The sequence below is a fragment of the Coregonus clupeaformis genome, chromosome 12 (genome assembly GCF_020615455.1).
Source record: "Coregonus clupeaformis isolate EN_2021a chromosome 12, ASM2061545v1, whole genome shotgun sequence".
NCBI lineage: Eukaryota > Metazoa > Chordata > Actinopteri > Salmoniformes > Salmonidae > Coregonus > Coregonus clupeaformis.
Window position 1 is genome coordinate 10,448,982 of NC_059203.1, and position 21,529 is coordinate 10,470,510.

The 21,529-nt window shown below is 43.7% G+C and overlaps 1 protein-coding gene across 2 annotated transcripts in view; it reads right to left on the reverse strand.

The window, feature by feature from the left end:
• LOC121577740 (plexin-A2) overlaps positions 1-21,529 on the reverse strand; it is a 64,258-nt gene that overhangs the window by 27,309 nt on the left and 15,420 nt on the right. For both annotated transcript variants that reach the window (XM_041891588.2, XM_041891589.2), the window contains exons 2-4: positions 19,146-20,489; positions 17,663-17,845; positions 5,032-5,166 (exon numbers count right to left, since the gene is read on the reverse strand). In XM_041891588.2, the coding sequence (XP_041747522.2) occupies positions 5,032-5,166; positions 17,663-17,845; positions 19,146-20,366 (1,539 nt within the window). In that variant the 5' untranslated portion in view covers positions 20,367-20,489. The remainder of the gene's footprint in view (positions 1-5,031; positions 5,167-17,662; positions 17,846-19,145; positions 20,490-21,529) is intronic.

Genomic DNA, 21,529 nt, shown 5'->3' on the forward strand with positions numbered 1-21,529 from the left:
GGTCCTTTGCTGTTGTTCTGGGATTGATTTGCACTTTTCGCACCAAAGTATGTTCATCTCTAGGAGACAGAACGCGTCTCCTTCCTGAGCGGTATGACGGCTGCGTGGTCCAATGGTGTTTATACTTGCATACTATTGTTTGTACAGATGAACGTGGTACCTTCAGGCGTTTGGAAATTGCTCCCAAGGATGAACCAGACTTGTGGAGGTCTACAATTTTTTTTCTGAGGTCTTGGCTGATTTCTTTTGATTTTCCCATGATGTCAAGCAAATAGGCACTGAGTTTGAAGGTAGGCCTTGAAATACATCAACAGGTACACCTCCAATTGACTCAAATGATGTCAATTAGCCTATCAGAAGCTTCTAAAGCCATGACATCATTTTCTGGAATTTTCCAAGCTGTTTAAAGGCACAGTCAACTTAGTGTATGTAAACTTCTGACCCACTGGAATTGTGATAAAGTGAATTACAGTGGGGAAAAAAAGTATTTAGTCAGCCACCAATTGTGCAAGTTCTCCCACTTAAAAAGATGAGAGAGGCCTGTAATTTTCATCATAGGTACACGTCAACTATGACAGACAAATTGAGAAAAAAAAAATCCAGAAAATCCCATTGTAGGATTTTTAATGAATTTATTTGCAAATTATGGTGGAAAATAAGTATTTGGTCACCTACAAACAAGCAAGATTTCTGGCTCTCACAGACCTGTAACTTCTTCTTTAAGAGGCTCCTCTGTCCTCCACTCGTTACCTGTATTAATGGCACCTGTTTGAACTTGTTATCAGTATAAAATACACCTGTCCACAACCTCAAACAGTCACACTCCAAACTTCACAATGGCTAAGACCAAAGAGCTGTCAAAGGACACCAAAAACAAAATTGTAGACCTGCACCAGGCTGGGAAGACTGAATCTGCAATAGGTAAGCAGCTTGGTTTGAATAAATCAACTGTGGGAGCAATTATTAGGAAATGGAAGACATACAAGACCACTGATAATCTCCCTCGATCTGGGGCTCCACACAAGATCTCACCCCGTGGGGTCAAAATGATCACAAGAACGGTGAGCAAAAATCCCAGAACCACACGGGGGACCTAGTGAATGACCTGCAGAGAGCTGGGACCAAAGTAACAAAGCCAACCATCAGTAACACACTACGCGCCAGGGACTCAAATCCTGCAGTGCGAGACGTGTCCCCCTGCTTAAGCCAGTACATGTCCAGGCCCGTCTGAAGTGCATTTGGATGATCCAGAAGAGGATTGGGAGAATGTCATATGGTCAGATGAAACCAAAATATAACTTTTTGGTAAAAACTCAACTCGTCATGTTTGGAGGACAAAGAATGCTGAGTGCATCCAAAGAACACCATACCTACTGTGAAGCATGGGGTTGGAAACATCATGCTTTGGGCTGTTTTTCTGCAAAGGGACCAGGACGACTGATCCGTGTAAAGGAAAGAATGAATGGGGCCATGTATCGTGAGATTTTGAGTGAAACCCTCCTTCCATCAGCAAGGGCATTGAAGATGAAACGTGGCTGGGTCTTTCAGCATGACAATGATCCCAAACACACCGGCCGGGCACCGAGGAGTGGCTTCGTAAGAAGCATTTCAAGGTCCTGGAGTGGCCTAGCCAGTCTCCAGATCTCAACCCCATAGAAAATCTTTGGAGGGAGTTGAAAGTCTGTGTTGCCCAGCGACAGCCCCAAAACATCACCGCTCTAGAGGAGATCTGCATGGAGGAATGGGCCAAAATACCAGCAACAGTGTGTGAAAACCTTGTGAAGACTTACAGAAAACGTTTGACCTGTGTCATTGCCAACAAAGGGTATATAACAAAGTATTGAGAAACTTTTGTTATTGACCAAATACTTATTTTCCACCATCATATGCCAATAAATTCATTAAAAATCCTACAATGTGATTTTCTGGATTTTTTTTTCTCATTTTGTCTGTCATAGTTGACCTGTACCTATGATGAAAATTACAGGCCTCTCTCATCTTTTTAAGTGGGAGAACTTGCACAATTGGTGGCTGACTAAATACTTTTTTTCCCCACTGTATAAGTGAAATAATCTGTCTGTAAACAATTGTTGGAAAAATTACCTGTGTCATACACAAAGTAGATGTCCTAACCGACTTGCCAAAACGATAGTTTGTTAGCAAGAAATTTGTGGAGTGGTTGAAAAACAAGTTTTAATGACTCCAACCTAAGTGAAGCAGGGATAGATGTTTCAACAAATAATCAACCTGAGGACATTCAACTATTATAAAGGTTTTTTAAAAATAAAATAATCTTCAACTACTTACACACACACACATACACACTCCGTTCCTCTCCACTCTGCATCATCATGCTCGGCAGAAGACAGAGAGGCTCATTGTTATTCTGCGAGGGTCGCCTGATCTCAGTCAAATCTGTCTGTGCCTTGCTCCTCATTCCACATAATTTATCTATTGTTTTGCTCAGAGAAATCCCAAAATCCCCATACTCTGGGATCGGCTGGGAAAGCAGGAAATCTGAGAGAGTAGCCCAGCAAGCCCCTCTCCTCCTGGAATTCCTCTGTAAAGCTCTAGGAAGGCCTGATTTGGAATAAGCGAACAGGAGGAAGGCTTTACACCATTCCTGGCCCCTAGGGGCCAAAAGCCACACGCAGACTGTATGATTCCAATATTAGGAGAAAGAGAGTGGATGGCCATGGGCTGGTTTGGTTGGTTACATTCGTCCATGTTCTCATACTACAGTCCGAATGGGAAGAGTCTCTACTTGAAGGGAGCATGTGTGTCTCCTTGAACAACCAGGGCTCATCAATAAGTGATGTCCTGTCTCTTCCAGTCCATCACATTCTAGGAAGTGCTGCCTTGATTTCTATCAAGAGACACTTCTGTACAATGCCTGTGCCTGTTTCTCCCTCATTTCTCACAGAGATCCTCATTTCTGCCTTCACTTGACGTTTATAGATTATTTCCAGACACATTGAACTAATTTATGCCGCCTGTATTGTCCAAACACCCTCTGCCTCTTTGTCCATCAGTTTAGTCTCAAAATATATTCCAACAGTCGGGAGACAAGTGAGTGTAGCAGTGATAGCAGGACTTTGGGCCGTACTGAAATCTAATCCCATTACACAATGTCATGTGACTGTGCCAGAATAATCACTTGATGGGAGTTGAAAGTGATTACCACTGTTCCCTCTTATCTCCAAAGAGTCCAGAGGTTATCTACCAACAACAACTGCTCTGCTAGCTGCTGTGATGCTGGCCCAACTGGAGAACACCAAAAAACATCCACAAACCAATGAAATGTCTGGTTTTCAATGGGATGTGTGTAGCATGTAGATTAGAAGATACATGAAAGTCAAGTAATTTCTGTGGGATGTGTGTAGATGTATTGAATTGTAATGGTTTCTATGGGATGTGTGTAGTATGAGATGCATGTTAGTCGGTGCACATGGGTGAGTAATTAGAGCATCTGTCCTTCTGTCTGAACATGCCCTGCATATTTTACACACAACCCAACATGAAGTGTACGTATAATATAATATCAGAGAAGAATTTAAAATGTACAGTAGTACCAAGATGTATGAAGAAGAGCCCAAGATCAAATATATCTTTAATATTTTCAATTCTCGTTATATACACTACATGACCATAAGTATGTGGACACCTGCTTTTCGAAAATCTCATTCCAAAATCATGGGCATTAATATAGAGTTGATCCCCCCCTTTGCTGCTATAACAACCTCCACTCTTCTGGGAAGGCTTTCCACTAGATGTTGGAACATTGCTGCGGGGACTTGCTTCCATTCAGCCACAAGAGCATTAGTGAGGTTGGGCACTGATGTTAGGCGATTAGGCCTGGCTCATAGTCAGCGTTCCAATTCATCCCAAAGGTGTTCGATGGAGTTGAGGTCAGGGCTCTGTGCAGGCCAGTCAAGTTCTTCCACAGCGATCTCGACAAACCATTTCTGTATGGACCTCGCTTTGTGCAAAGGGGCATTGTCATGCTGAAACAGGAAAGTCCTTCCCAAAACTATTGCCACAAAGTTGGGAGCACAGAATCGTCTAGAATGTCATTGTATGCTGTAGTGTTAAGATTTCCCTTCACTGGAACTAAGGGGACTAGCCCGAACCATAAAAAACAGCCCAAGACAATTATTCCTCCTCCACCAAACTTTACAGTTGGCACTATTCATTCAGTCAGATGGCATTCTCCTGGCATCCGCCAAACTCAGATTCGTCTGCCAGATGGTGAAGCGTGATTCATCACTCCAGAGAACGTGTTTCCACTGCTCCAGAGACCAATGGCGGCGAGCTTTACATTCCAGCCGACGCTTGGCATTGCGCATGGTGATCTTAAGCTTGTGTGCGGCTACTTAGCCATGGAAACCCATTTCATGAAGCTCCCGGCGAACAGTTCTTGTGCTGACATTGCTTCCAGAGGCAGTTTGGAACTCTGTAGTGAGTGTTGCAACCGCTACACGTTTCATCACTCGGCGGTCCCGTTCTGTGAGCTTGCGTGGCCTACCACTTTGTGGCTGAGCCGTTGTTGCTCGTAGACGTTTCCACTTCACAATAACAGCACTTTCAGTTGACCGGGGCAGCTCTAGCAAGGCAGACATTTTACGAACAGATTTGTTGGTAAGGTGGCATCCTATAACGGTGCCATGTTGAAAGTCACTGAGCTCTTCAGTAAGGCCATTCTACCGCCAGTGTTTGTCTATGGAGATTGCATGGCTGTGTGCTCGGTTTTTATACACCTGTCAGCAATGAGTGTGGCTGAAATAGCCGAATCCACTAATTTGAAGGGGTGTCCACATACTTTTGTATATATAGTGTATATAATACACATAACCCTGAGCCATAATAATGTTTGCTAATCATCTATTTCTTTATTTTTCTTTTCATCAAAACTTTGAACCCATACAGTACATTACATCATTCTATTCATTACATCATTCTATTCATAGTAAAGGGTCTTATTAACCTATAAACATTTGCTTCTGATAAAGCAGGGAATGGGAGATTCCTCACCTGATTGTCAGACATGACGTAGAGAGAGTTGCGGTCCAGAGTGAAGGCCAATTCTCGGAGGATAGGACTGCCACCTGTCATCACGGTCAGGGTCTCATACTGCACCCCGCCCTCAGGAGGCCCATCCACTCGGATCTGGAGGAGAGAGAGACAGACATAGGCCTCGTCAATTACATCTGTTTGCTTGAAAATGAAATAAAGTGATGGTTTTGACCAAAGATACCTATGGATTACTGTAGTCTTAGCTTGGCTTTGTAATGTTGTCCCTAATCAAGGATTAGTTAATGCTGTTACTGGTGATTGCATGTTTCTGGCTTGTTTTCAAGTTAACCAGACTCTAAAGATTTTACTTTGGCATGACTTTCAAACCACCACCTTTTTGGGGCTCATTAAAAGCATGCAGGCAGATAGGCGCCTACTTCCAAACAGAGAATTGAATTCCCTTCCCCTACCCCCTTCTGTCCAGTGGCCACATTTCCATTAATACACAGAAAACACTGCCCTCATTAGTAGGCTACATCAGACATCTGAATTGCTTCATACATAACAGTACATTATTATCACATCTACCCTGAGACTTGACAGAAAAAATGAATAAACCTTCAAATTCGACAACCGAGAGAGAGAAGATCCTCATTAAATGTACAATCTCAAGTTTAATGGCTGTTAAGAATTCAGCACACAAATATCATTCAATGTACTTTCTTAGATAAATACAATACTCATCTAAATACAGTATGACAGGTGACTAAGCAGAGGAATAGACATTAAGGAGCAGATGTGAGAAGCCCATAATAAACAACATATTCTCCATTCTGGACAGTACAAATCTGCAGCACCAAGCTCAGGTTGGACTTCAACAAATCTCCCTGTGTGACAGGACAGTGCACACAGCCACTGGCAGACTCACAATGCTCTCTCAATAGACACAGCAGCAATAATTACAAATGGATTACATGATTGGATCCCCTGGGCTCCAAAACTGCATCAATCAATCAACCCTTCCACCTTCCAGTCATAAGCCCTCTCCTGCAGGCTGGGCTCCCCACCAAAAACAAAGGGAAGTACAGAGAAAAACATCTCTTGGGCTGAGATGGGAGAATCCTACAGGACAATCCCTCTGTGACAAAGAGACCAACGCCTGGCAAGCAGCCCCAGAGCTGCAGTTATTTAGGGACACGGTCAGGGGACTCTCTCAGCAGGATCACCAGAGGATCACGGTGTCCACTCTGTCATTTAACCAGCTCTGTCCACCATTGATTTGACACTTTCAGCCACCTAACCAGTCACTCAATAGAAAGTTGTTCTCTTTAACTCCTCGTCTATTTAGTGGTTCCCTGCACCAAACCTCCCCCCCTTACTTCCCCCTCCTCCTCGGTCTCTCTTACCACAATCCCACGCAAAGTGGAGTCGGCTTCCATTCCATTTCCCACACTCCATAAATAGAAACCAAAGCTTGTACGAGTTCCACTCGCAAAATGTTATCGTAAATAAAACCCAAATTGTCCGTAGAGATATTGTGCCAGCGATATTTAACAGGGCATTAGGAGGTTGACCAGGGGCCACCATGGTGGACAGGGTCCAATTTATGAGCTCAGAGGAAATGGTGACCTTTTGACCGGCCCAGAGTTTGATTTCAATCCATTTATACATGGCTCTTACTGTATGTGCACACAAATATGTTTGCTCTGTCTTTGTGTGCAGTCTATTTTGCTGAACAGGAAGCATACACAGCAAATTTGAGATCAGAATTTTAACACCCACAGTGTTAAATGTAACACTTTCTTATTGTGTGTATATGTGACCCACTGAAATAGTCTTAAACTAACACTTTTCAACATTTTGACAAATGTACACCCCTAGAGTGTTGGTTTCCTAACACTATGGGTGTTGCAAATTCTAACTTAAATTAACACTTTATTAGAGTTGCTGCTGTTACACTTTTTTTGTGTTAGGGAATAACACATGTGGTGTTACAGTATTTTGAGGGGGTGTTGTTTTAACACTGTAGGGTGTATAGCCGTATTTGCATATTTCCCAGCATGCCTTTTTTGATTGAATTTGAGAGATATCCACCCATGACTGTGTTTGTTAGTGACAGAGACATGGTTGTTGCATTCAAAAACTTTTAGTCCTACAGCCTTCACCAAGTGACTACCTAAGGCCTTTAGTTATGCTTAGTTATCCTCAACATTGTGGTCTGAAAATCCTGGCTCATGGGCCACATCAGACCTTCAAGTCACAATATGCTGGTTTGTGAAGTGATTAGTAATCCTATCGGAATCCAGCCAGAGGGAGGATATCCAACAATTTGAATATTTTATCACCCACGACCTGCATTCAGAATGACTGCTATGGTGAAGGACTTAAAAACAATCTAAACTGGAATAACCGTCTCAGTAACAGGTGCGATCAATCAAACCCCTTACAGATTGGATTAGTTTAGAAAAATGTAAGTTATTTATCTTTGTATAGTATAAGACCAATTAATCAATGTGCATGCAGAAACATACAGTGAGGGGAAAAAAGTATTTGATCCCCTGCTGATTTTGTAAGTTTGCCCACTGACAAAGACATGATCAGTCTATAATTTTAATTAATTAATAATAATAATATTAATATGCCATTTAGCAGAAGCTTTTATCCAAAGTGACTTACAGTCATGTGTGCATACATTTTTACGTATGGGTGGTCCCAGGGATCGAACCCACTACCCTGGCGTTACAAGTACCATGTTCTACCAATTGAGCTACAGAGGACCACAATGGTCCTCTGGACTTAATGGTAGGTTTATTTGAACAGTGAGAGACAGAATAACAACAAAAAAATCCAGAAAAATGCATGTCAAAAATGTAATAAATTGATTTGCATTTTAATGAGGGAAATAAGTATTTGACCCCTCTGCAAAACATGACTTAGTACTTGGTGGCAAAACCCTTGTTGGCAATCACAGAGGTCAGACGTTTCTTGTAGTTGGCCACCTGGTTTGCACACATCTCAGGATGGATTTTGTTCCACTCCTCTTTGCAGACCTTCTCCAAGTCATTAAGGTTTCGAGGCTGACGTTTGGCAACTTGAACCTTCAGCTCCCTCCACAGATTTTCTATGGGATTAAGGTCTGGAGACTGGCTAGGCCACTCCAGGACCTTAATGTGCTTCTTCTTGAGCCACTCCTTTGTTGCCTTGGCCGTGTGTTTTGGGTCATTGTCATGCTGGAATACCCATCCACAACCCATTTTCAATGCCCTGGCTAAGGGAAGGAGGTTCTCACCCAAGATTTGACGATACATGGCCCCGTCCATCGTCCCTTTGATGCAGTGAAGTTGTCCTGTCCCCTTAGCAGAAAAACACCCCCAAAGCATAATGTTTCCACCTCCATGTTTGACGGTGGGGATGGTGTTCTTGGGGTCATAGGCAGCATTCCTCCTCCTCCAAACACGGCGAGTTGAGTTGATGCCAAAGAGCTCGATTTTGGTCTCATCTGACCACAACACTTTCACCCAGTTCTCCTCTGAATCATTCAGATGTTCATTGGCAAACTTCAGACGGCCCTGTATATGTGCTTTCTTGAGCAGGGGGACCTTGCGGGCGCTGCAGGATTTCAGTCCTTCACAGCGTAGTGTGTTACCAATTGTTTTCTTGGTGACTATGGTCCCAGCTGCCTTGAGATCATTGACAAGATCCTCCCTTGTAGTTCTGGGCTGATTCCTCACCGTTCTCATGATCATTGCAACTCCACGAGGTGAGATCTTGCATGGAGCCCCAGGCCGAGGGAGATTGACAGTTCTTTTGTATTTCTTCCATTTGCGAATAATCGCACTATTATTGTCACCTTCTCACCAAGATGCTTGACGATGGTCTTGTAGCCCATTCCAGCCTTGTGTAGGTCTACAATCTTGTCCCTGACATCCTTGGAGAGCTCTTTGGTCTTGGCCATGGTGGAGAGTTTGGAATCTGATTGATTGATTGCTTCTGTGGACAGGTGTCTTTTATACAGGTAACAAGCTGAGATTAGGAGCACTCCCTTTTAAGAGTGTGCTCCTAATCTCAGCTCGTTACCTGTATAAAAGACACCTGGGAGCCAGAAATCTTTCTGATTGAGAGGGGGTCAAATACTTATTTCCCTCATTAAAATGCATATCAATTCATAACATTTTTGACATGCGTTTTTCTGGATTTTTGTTGTTGTTATTCTGTCTCTCACTGTTCAAATAAACCTACCATTAAAATTATAGACTGATCATTTCTTTGTCAGTGGGCAAATGTACAAAATCAGCAGGGGATCAAATACTTTTTTCCCTCACTGTAGGTATTAAAACAAACTATTCCAAGAATCAACTTTCAACAAAGCATGCTGGCAAAATGATAATGAGGCCCCTCCCACGTCTTTTCCACTCTGAGAGAATTAACGGAAATGAACTCAACACAGTTGAGTAACAACAACATGCGGTGTTGATTTCACTGTGATTCAAATAACACTTAATTTACTTACTGCAAGTGGTGTCAATTACAATCCCACTGGTATTAACCCCACCTCAACACCAAGATTTTAACACTTACAAATTTGCTGTTTACTAATGATTTGGCTAAATGCCTTTTTCTACTCTAGTTTGTTTCGATTGTCTTTCCTTAAAGGGATAGGTCACCCAAATTACAAAATTACATGTTGGTTTCCTTACCATGTAACCAGTCAATGGACAAAGTATGACAGCAATCCATGCTTTGGTTTAGTTTACCTGGCACTGTTTCCAAATACTAACTTTTTAGCATTTGTGGCACAAATCCCATTCAAGTCATGGCACCGATATTAGCATTTTTCGCGCATCATGTGAAGCTCACCAAAGTCACTTATAGTCATTAAAATGTTAGCATTTGAAAACAGTGCCAGCTACTGACAGGGAAACTAAACCAAAGCATAGATTGCTGTCATACCTTGTACATAGACTGCTTACAGCGTAAGGAAATCAATGTGTCATTTTGTAATTTGGGTGAACTATCCCTTTAAATGTCCAAACTAACCTATAAGAGGAAATGCATTTCACTCCTGAATCATATTTAGACCTACAACGGTGTGTTTTCCTTCCTGATACTGACAGAGGGAATTAATCTTAACCCCCTTAGAGACCAACATTGGATACAAACAAGAAAGTAAAATAACCCAAATAACTATTGGAATTTCATATGATCCCACGTAATTCTTAGTAATGAAAACAACCTGTTCCCTCCCAGCTCTATTTGCATGGTTTGCTGCTTTTTTCAGCTTCTCTCAGTGGTTGTGTGTCTGTGCTTCACAAACCTATAGGCTTAGATGTCATTTAAAAAATGGCTTAATGGGGTAGTTTGAAACTTGCAAGACAGCTTCCCGGAGTCTAATTTTTCTAATTTCTCCTCCTTTAAGTATAAACATGCGGGATGGATTATGAGATTATTATGATCAAGGAGTCAATTTGAAAGGGTTCTAGAAGAGGTACACATTACTGTACATAAATGTTCCTATTAGCTTTCCATTTCCCTGGAGGTTGGTATGAAAGGTGATCAGTTTACAGTACATGTCGTTGGCCTGCCAATCCCACAAAATGTGACCAGATGTGACTAGCATGGGCAAAGTGTGTTAAGTGTATCCTACCATATGGATAATAGACTGGGAGTAATCTCTTCAACTAGCCTATACGTTTTAGTCTAGTATCCACCCAGTCTCCCCTATTCCTTTGCCCCAGATACAGTATGGTAGTAGGGACAATAGAAACAAAGAATCATGACATTTTCCAAACATCTCTTTCTAAGAGACTGAAAAGGCCAGTACGTCTGGCAACCTCCAGGGTTGAACGGCTGTGTGTTTGGGCAAATTCTAGCAGACAGACTGGAGTGGACATTGATTAACCGTATGTTGGATTATGTTCTGTTTAAATGTATGTTTATTTATTGAAATATTTATTAATTCAGTTGAATGTATTTTTATGTTGCATTTTAAAATGTGTTTGAGTTCGATGCCAAAATTGCTCTGCTCTAACTGTATTGTACAAACTACACTTACGTTTATGTATATATTTTTTATTTTTTTATCATGACTTTGGTTGAATGCTGATGATGTGTCTGTCCTGCTAAGACAGTATGGTGCTGCAGTGCCTAAAGGGAAACGTGTTTACTGAGAGCCAAAGAGGTGGAGGTCTGTATTACACACCTGCTCTAATCAGTCAGACATTACATCACTGCTACTAAGAGAGCTGTATTGATCCCTAACATTGAACAAGCTGTATGTTAGCAAATGCAATTGCCAAACCTGATTACTAACTAGTCATAATGCACTCTAATTGTGTGTGTGTGTGTGTGTGTGTGTGTGTGTGCGTGTGCGCGTCTTAACCTGCATACTCATGGGTGTGTACTAAGTACAGTATATGTTTCAGTGTCCTAATGCAAGCAGACCTCAAGAGAAGCAGAGGATATAGACATAGATGCCCTTCTATGCGCTCTTCGAGGCAAGCAACACTGAACCATGCGTGAGAGCACCAGCTGTTCCGGACAACTGTGTGATGACGCTCTCCGTAGCCAATGTGAGTAAGACCTTTAAACAGGTTAACGTTCACAAGGCCGCAGGGCCAGACGGATTACCAGGACCCTTACTCAGAGCATGCGCTGAACAGCTGGCAAGTGTCTTCGCTGACATTTTCATCCTCTCCCTGACCCAGTCTGTAATACCTACATGTTTCAGGCAGACCACCATAGTCCCTGTGCCCAAGAATGCCAAGGTAACCTGTCTAAATGACTACCACCCCGTAGCACTCATATCTGTAGCCATGAAATGCTTTGAAAGGCTGGTCATGGCTCACATCAACACCATCATCCCAGACACCCTGGACCCACTCCAATTCGCCTCCCGCCCAAACAGATCCACAGATGACACAATCTCTGTTGCACTCCACACTGTCCTTTCCCACCTGGACAAAATAAACACCTACGTGAGAATGCTGTTCATAGACTACAGCTCAGCGTTAAGAACCATAGTGCCCTCCAAGTGGGGGCCCCTCAGGGGTGCATGCTTAGTCCCCTCCTGTACTCCCTTTTCACCGACGACTGCGTGGCCACGCACGACTCCAACACCATCATCAAGTTTGGCGATTACACAACGGTGGTGGGCCTGATCACCAATGACGATGAGACAGCCTATAGGGAGGTCAGAGACCTGGCAGTGTGGTGCCAGGACAACAACCTCTCCCTCAACGTGGGCAAGACAAAGGAGCTTAACGTGGACTACAGGAAATAGAGGGCCCAACACGCCCCCATTCACATCGACGGGGCTGTAGTGGAGCGGGTCTAGAGCTTCCAGTTCCTTTGGTGTCCACATCGCTAAGGTCCTATCATGGTCCAAACACGCCAACACAGTCGTGAAGAGGGCACGACAACGCCTCTTCACCCTCAGGAGGCTGAAAAGATTTGGCATGGGTCCTCAGATCCTCAAAATGTTCTACAGCTGCACCATTGAGAGCATCCTGACTGTCTGCATCACTGCTTGGTATGGCAACTGCTCGGCATCCGACCGCATGGCGCTAGATAGGGTAGTGCGTACGACCCAGTACATCACTGGGGCCGAACTCCACAGAGCTGGGCTTTATGGAAGAGTTGCCAGAAAAAAGCCATTGCTTGAAGAAAAAAATAAGCAAACACGTTTGGTGTTCGCCAAAAGGCATGTGGGAGACTAGTTATGCACGCTCAAGTTTTCTGTTTTTTTGTCTTATTTCTTGTTTGTTTCACAATAAAAAATATTTTGCATCTTCAAAGTGGTAGGCATGTTGTGTAAATCAAATGATACAAATCCCCCAAAAATCAATTTTAATTCCAGGTTGTAAGGCAACAAAATAGGAAAAATGCCAAGGGGGTGAATACTTTCGCAAAGCCACTGTATATGTACATATCTACCTCAATTACCTCTTACCCCTGCACATTGATTCGATACTGGTACCCCATGTATATAGCCAAGCTACAGTATCATTGATCATTGTGTATTTATTCCTCGTGTTACTATTATTATTCTATTATTAATATATAATTTATTTATTGTATTGTGCATTGTTGGGAAGGGCCCGTAAGTAAGCATTTCACTGTTAGTCTACACCTGTTGTTTACGAAGCATGTGACAATTACATTTGATTTGAGATGTTGTGGATATAAACATGAATGTTGTCACTTAAATGCTGTTTAGAGCTTAATTTGTGGTGAACTGTCTATCTGCTGTGAAGATATCTTTACTGAGGCTACTGTTCACAGCATGCCGTTATGAAAATCCTTTCAACTGAACCTCAAACACACCTTCATTGCCAGTCCCCATCTTCCTGTCTGAGATTCTCCACTAATCACTTCAATAACCAAATATCTCCTTCCCGCTCTGAAGCTGTCTTTGAAAAGCTCAAATAATTTAGTAAATGCACATTGGAAAGTGTCCTCACTTGGTCAGTTCTCAAAAAGCTATAATGAATGCAGTATCTGCACTTCAGAGCATTCGTGAGAGCCGTGTGCTTATCATATTAATCCAAAGGAAATACTACTAAGTGATTATAGCTAACCACTGAGGAGAATGTTGGATGCATTCATGTCCTTCTCGTGTCCTTGTCTTTGTCATGCAAGACTACTGCTCGGCACAACAGAGGTGGGTCTTGCCATGCAACACCTATATTACAGAGGTCAATGCCCTCATCTTGGTAAGTGAATAACTATGTCAAAGTAAGCCATAACCTGCTGACACTAAGGTGCATTATACTATTTAATCTTATTAGAATGGAGCCTTACTGTCACTGGTGGCACACTATGTTGGTCTGGGATTACTGGCATACTCGGCATTGGTGTTGAGATTGTGTCACGATCGTCTACGAGAGAGGACCAATGCGCAGCGTTGAAGGTGAACATAATATATATTTATTAACTGATCACACGATCAAAACAATAACCAACGATGCGTGACGTCTAAGGTTACAACACGAACAAACCTTAACGGAACAAGAAACCACAACACAAAGTGAAAAGACCGATAGTTAAATATGGCTCCCAATCAGAGACAACCAGCTGACACTCGTTGCCTCTGATTGGGAGTCACTCAGGCCCACATAGATATACAAACATAGACTTACATACCCTGGCTCAACATAACATAGTCCCCAGAGCCAGGGCGTGACAGATTGAGCCAGGAAAACACAGTAGGCTAGACAGTGGGACAAGAGAAGCCAATCTAGAAGGAAATTACCCAAGAAGACCACACTCCAAAAACATAACATACAGACATATTTAATCCATTGATAAAATGTATGTCCAGTCAGGCTGGAAATGGATGTTGCTGGGTGTGATGAGTGACATCCCCAGATGCTGGACCGTGAGAGTGTTGCTTATTCCTTTGACCTTCTGACCCCTGACCTTCCAGTGTGCTGAGCCTGCCCTTTCCAATGGCCTTGTTGCCTGACTGATCTCCTGATGGCATTTACTGTCATGCCCCACTTCCACTCTCCGTGACCATTTGGGATGATGGAATAGGAGTGCAGACGTGATGTGCTGTTCCATGGAGAATCCCAGGAGTCTGCATCATGCTTCTGCATCCTGTCAGTGTAATGGCAAACCCTGTCCTTACATGGACCCGAGGTACACAAGCACACAAACACACACACATCGAGGGAAGAGAAAGCAGAGGAGCGCTTGTCTAGTTATGTGAGCCTCTGCTTCAAGTCCGCCCTGCATGCGTGTCAGACAGGGTGACACTGTGCCCCACTGGCTAATGTCACAACATCAACAACATGTTCCCATTCATCCGTACAATAATCCTCCCCTATCTTGATTTATGTCAATACAGTTATATCAAGAGAGACCCTTGAAGAAACTAAACACTGTCAAAATTACTTTGTGCCTCTTGCATAGTGATTAAACCCAAGGGGCTAGAATCTATGATATTGCTAGTCTTGGCTGTTGATTTATTTTTCCTGTTGATAAACCCTCATTGGTCTCTAACTGTTGGCTGCTTATGTGACTGTGGAGAAAGAATCTCCCTGCTAAATCTCATCACTAAGCTAAGGACCGTGGGACTAAACACCTCCCTCTGCAACTGGATCCTGGACTTCCTGACGGGCCACCCCCAGGTGGTAAGGGTAGGTAACAACACATCCGCCACGCTGATCCTCAACACGGGGGCCCCTCAGGGGTGCGTGCTCAGTCCCCTCTTGTACTCCCTGTTCACTCATGACTGCATGGCCAGGCACGACTCCAACACCATCATTAAGTTTGCCGATGACACAACAGTGGTAGGCCTGATCACCGACAACGACAAGACAGCCCATAGGGAGGAGGTCAGAGACCTGGCCATGTGGTGCCAGGACAACAACCTCTCCCTCAACGTGATCAAGACAAAGGAGATGATTGTGGACTACAGGAAAAAGAAGAGGACCGAGCACGCCCCCATTGTCATCGACGGGGCTGTAGTGGAGCAGGTTGAGAGCTTCAAGTTCCTTGGTGTCCACATCACCAACAAACTAACACGGTCCACGCACACCAACACAGTCGTGAAGAGGGCACGACAAAACCTATTCCCCCTAAAGAGACTGAAAAGATTTGGCATAGGTCCTCAGATCCTCAAAAAGTTATACAGCTGCACCATCGAGAGCATCCTGACTGGTTGCATCACTGCCAGGTATGGCAACTGCTCGGCCTCCGACAGCAAGGCACTACAGAGGGTAGTGCGTATGGCCCAGTACATCACTGGGGCCAAGCTTCCTGCCAACCAGGACCTCTATACCAGGCGGTGTCAAAAGAAGGCCCAAAAAATGTTCTACGACTCCAGCCACCCTAGTCATAGACTGTTCTCTCTGCTACCGCAAGGCAAGCGGTACCAGAGCATCAAGTCTAGGTCCAAGAGGCTTCTAAACGGTTTCTACCCCAAAGCCATAAGACTCCTGAACATCTAATCAAATGGCTACCCAGACTATTTCCATTGCCCCCCACCCCTCTTTTACGCTGCTGCTACTCTCTGTTTATTATCTATGCATAGTCACTTTAATAACTCTACCTACACTACCATTCAAAAGTTTGGGGTCACTTAGAAATGTCCTTGTTTTCGAAAGAAAAGCAATTTTTTTATCCATTAAAATAACATCAAATTGATCAGAAATACAGTGTAGACATTGTTAATGTTGTAAATGGCTATTGTAGCTGGAAACTGCTGATTTTTAATGGAATATCTACAGTACATAGGCGTACAGAGGCCCATTATCAGCAACCATCAGTCCTGTGTTCCAATGGCACGTTGTGTTTGCTAATGCAAGTTTATTATTTTAAAAGGCTAATTGATCATTAGAAGACCCTTTTGAATTATGTTAGCACAGCTGAAAACTGTTGTGCTGATTTAAAGAAGCAATAAAACTGGCCTTCTTGAGACTAGTTGAGTATCTGGAGCATCAGCAATTGTGGGTTTGATTACAGGCTCAAAATGGCCAGAAACAAATAACTTTCTTCTGAAACTCGTCAGTCTATTCTTCTTCTGAGAAATGAAGGCTATTCCATTCAAGAAATTGCCAAGAAAAAGCCATATCTCAGACTGCCCATCTTAATCTTTTCTTTTTATTGGCCAGTCTGAGATATGGCTTTTTCTTTGCAACTCTGCCTAGAAGGTCAGCATCCCAGAGTCAGCTCTTCACTGTTGACGTTGAGACTGGTGTTTTGCAGGTACTATTTAATGAAGCTGCCAGTTGAGGACCTGTGAGGCGTCTGTTTCTCAAACTCCTCTTTCTATTCTGGTTAGAGCCAGTTTGCGCTGTTCTGTGAAGGGAGTAGTACAAAGCGTTGTACGAGATCTTCAGTTTCTTGGCAATTTCTTGCATGGAATAGCCTTCATTTCTCAGAAGAAGAATAGACTGACGAGTTTCAGAAGAAAGTTATTTGTTTCTGGCCATTTTGAGCCTGTAATCAAACCCACAATTGCTGATGCTCCAGATTCTCAACTAGTCTCAAGAAGGCCAGTTTTATTGCTTCTTTAATCAGCACAACAGTTTTCAGCTGTGCTAACATAATTCAAAAGGGTCTTCTAATGATCAATTAGCCTTTTAAAATAATAAACTTGCATTAGCAAACACAACGTGCCATTGGAACACAGGACTGATGGTTGCTGATAATGGGCCTCTGTACGCCTATGTAGATATTCCATTAAAAATCAGCCGTTTCCAGCTACAATAGCCATTTACAACATTAACAATGTCTACACTGTATTTCTGATCAATTTGATGTTATTTTAATGGACATTTTTTTATTCTTCTAAGTGACCCCAAACTTTTGAACGGTAGCGTACATGTACATATTACCCCAATTACCTCGACTAACCGGTGCCCCCTCACATTGACTCTGTACCGGTACCCCCTCTATATAGCCTCGCTATTGTTATTTTTACTGCTGCTCTTTAATTATTTGTTACTTTTATTTTTCATATTATTTTACATAGTATATTTTTGTGCTTTTTTGGGGGGGGGTATTCTTTCTTAAAACTGCATTGTTGGTTAAGGGCTTGTAAGTAAGCATTTCACTGTAAGGTCTACACACGTTGTATTCGGCGCATGTGACAAATAAAATTTGATTTGATTTGAAAATCTGTCAGTGTATTAACCATGCTTACCTTCTTCAGTCTGCCACTCCTGGTGCCAATGAAGGCCACGCTGTAGCCGTTATAGACATAGGAGGTGACAGAGGTCAGCCTGTCCCTGGTCTCAGTGTACACCATCAGGCCAGCTACCAGCTGGGAGCCCCCCAGGGGCTGGTTGATGTCCAGCCCACAGAAGTGATCATCGATAGGCACAGGCTGCAGAGAGAGATGGGGAAAGACGGGGAGACATGGGTGAGACAGAAGAGCAAGAGAAGGAGACGGAGTAAGAAAGATTAAAAAGACTACTGTAATAATCTTCACATTTGTTACACTTAATTACCATAGTTTTCAAGGCAGCGTCTTCAAAAGATATTGGGGCTGTTAAATTTGTCAACAATGCAGAGAGTGTGTTTGTTGAGCATTTTAATTGCTCTTGGCAAACATAAGAACGCCATGTATTTGGTGCCGGTTTCTGTGATTTTAAATCGCTTGATCTGACATCACACAAACACACAGCCCCAGAGATGTCAGGTTTTGATTTAGCATCAAAGAGGCTCACACGCTAAGCAGTCCTGCTACAGCTAGCACAATCCACCTCAAACCTCCACTAATAGCCTGTCAGGTAGAATAGAAATCTCACTTTTTAGGGCAACACATTTGTACTTTCATTTCCTGCACCTCTCAAGAGAATCTCTTCTGCTTTCTTCTGCACTGGAACAGTGATGACATGGGTAAGAGGCAGTATATGACTATTAGCAAAATGGGTGGTTGTGTGAGAGTTGCTGAATAACAACCTTGATTGATGTCCTTGTTACCTGTTTTTCTGAATGCTGAGAGAGAGAGAGAGAGAGAGAGAGAGAGAGAGAGAGAGAGAGAGAGAGAGAGAGAGAGAGAGAGAGAGAGAGAGAGAGAGAGGAGAGAGAGAGAGAGAGAGAGAGAGAGAGAGAGAGAGAGAGAGAGAGAGAGAGAGAGAGAGAGAGAGAGAGAGAGAGAGAGAGAGAGAGAGAGAGAGAGAGAGAGAGAGAGAGAGAGAGAGAGAGAGAGAGAGAGAGAGAGAGAGAGAGAGAGAGAGAGAACGCACACCTACCTCTGCACTCACCAATAATATATAAATAAATTGCCTTCTCGGAGGAGAAGCGTGCTGCTCTGACCACTGCCCCACGCAGGGAGAGCCTAAACCTCTGAATGGAATCAAAGCTGCATACAAAACTCCTCTGATTAGAATTGTAAATGTATCTCCCCCACTTACTACTCTGTTGCTCTTGTGGAATATAAAAAAAGATTGAATGGGGCTCCGCAACAGGATACCTGCCTATCAGCTACTGTTAGTTTAACCAAGGCTGTGGGGTAATCAAAAAGCTTTAAATATTACATTCTTTAACCTGCCACCTCCACTGTCTGAATAATGTGTCTGTATGCCACATCAGAGGAGCCAGTGCTGGTCTTCCCCTGGCTAGCTGGATACTAATGAAGGGACTGGTTGCAAAGCCCTCTTCAGACAGCTACAGGTACCTACCGCCTTGGTGCACTGCACGTCCTTTCCCAGCAGCCAGTGTAGTTCCAGGTTGCCCTCTCCCTGGTAGCAGGACTGCAGGCGCTCTTTGATGCGGGCGTTGATGTCTCGGATGGTAAAGATACACAGGGCCGAGTTGTCCAGGGGCTCGTGGTACTGCTTCTGGCCCTTGGTGAACACAGCAAAGAGGACGTCATCCTGGGCACTGATGTTGAGGGACCTGGCCAGTACCTTCCCTGCCTTGGACAGGTGGGCGGCCTGTAGGAGGCGATACTCCTCTCCCTTGTGTACACAGCCCACTGGCAGAGACACATAGGAGTGGAACTTCTTGTCCCCTTTGCAGAGGCGTATGATGCGGGTTGTGTAGAACAGGTCACCTGGGGAACTGCCAGCAGTCATCCCATTCTCTGGGGTCTCTGGCTGCACGGTCAGGAAGTAGACAAAGTTCCCGCTGGCGAAGCCGTAGATGTAGTAGATGTCAAAGCGTGGGACCAGAGCTAGTGTGTCAGAGGGGATCTTAATGAGAGAGGAGACAAAGTCAGTGTGGAGCTCGTAGTCCAGCATAGCAGAGGACTCTGGGTCACGGGGCAGTTTACGGCTGGAGATGGTAGGGAAGTAGTCCTGCTTCCCACCCACGGCCGTGCCGATGAACAGGGTGCCGTCCTGACCCTGCGAGGAGGGCACGATGACCCCATACATGGTGCCTGTTTGGTTGACACTGGAGAGGTAGTGCTCTTTCTTGTGGGTGGGCTCCACCAGGATAAACAGGTCGTCCTGTCGCATTAGCTTACAGATGCCTTGGTAGAGGCTGCCACAGGCCAGCAGGCGGTTGTGGGAGTAGTCTATGAGCAGCAGTTTGTTGATGTTGTCAGTGGAGGCCAGGGGCTCAGAGCAGGGCTGCACTATAAGTGGAGGGTAACAGGCCTTGTTGTCGTACTCAGGCCCTGTGTCATGAGAGACCAGGAGGGTCAGGTTGGCAGATAGCTTGTAGATCCGGTTCACAGCACCAACATAGAGAGCTCCAGTGGTCTTGTGCACAATCAGGTGGTTCAGGGTCCACTCCCTTCTCTCTGACTGGAAGGTGTTGAGGGACTGGGACTGGCCTTGGCCCATCGCTAGGGAGATGGACATCAGGACCAACAGCCACCACATCAGGGAACATGACTGCCCCTTAGTACTGCCGCAGTAAGTCCATCCTATATCCAAACACGTCCACATCCCCATAGGACTTCTAAGAGATGGCAAGTCCAGACTAAATGTCTAGTGCTGTAGGGCAGGAATGAATAAGACTGTTCTCAGTCAGGCTGCACTGTAGTTGATATCCTCAACAATGGTCTTCACATTATCCTGAAAGAGAAGAGAAATGGTTCGTTTTAGATTTGAGATGACCCAGAATACTTTGAATCAATCAGAAACAAATCAAAGGCGTTATAATAAACCTTTCATAAACCTTTAGCAAGGACTCATAAAACAGGGTTTTATTCATAACGTTTTGGTTCAAATAAAAATATGAATAACCTCCCCAATTTTACAAGGTTGACATTTTACAATGACGAGTTTCCCATTATAAAAGACAGGGCTAAGAAGAAATACAGGCCAGAGACAGAACACAATCACACTGATAAATTGATAAATACCATCTTGAAATGGTTTCACCCTTGTTGTTCTCTCCCACTCTGTTTTCTCAGACACAACATACATCAACAGAATATGTAATTCCAGTAATCATTTCACAGGATCAGTGTAGTCTTCTATCCCCATTGCAATCAATACAGAGTGCTAGATTAGCAGGAGAGGTGGTCTCTCTGCTATCCCTATGTGCAGGGGCTCATTATCTCTCTGTGACTGCCAGGGAGGTCTGTAGCCTATTACTTCAACAAAGCAGTGACAAACAGTGACTCTGTGGTTTACATACTGTTTAGACAGCTAATTAAATAGGATCCAAATGTATTAACTATGCTTACATATTTCCAGCTGCCTGTTTTATTTTCTTACCTCCCTCTTGTTCTCCTAAATGGTTAAATCCTCCAGGAATTAATCACTCTCTCCAGCACGGCCGACATTCCTAAATTAATCAGGCCTTTTCCAGGGATGGCGGAGAATCATTTAGGATTCAGAGTCGGGCAGCATCAACCCTTTCGCTTCCCCTTTTAACTTAATTAGCATATTTTATGTAGATGTTTCAACCAGGGGACAAACAATGCCCCTAGAATACTGCATGGAATGGATGGATGGATGGATGAGTGGATGGATGAGTGGATTAGAGAAAGGAGAGTGAAAGCCTTGTAAAAATATATTTATTCATGACTTTCTTTCTTTTCACAATCTATTCATCATCATGTGCTGTATGCTTTGAGTTTGCATCTGTCTAAATGAAAACAATTCTC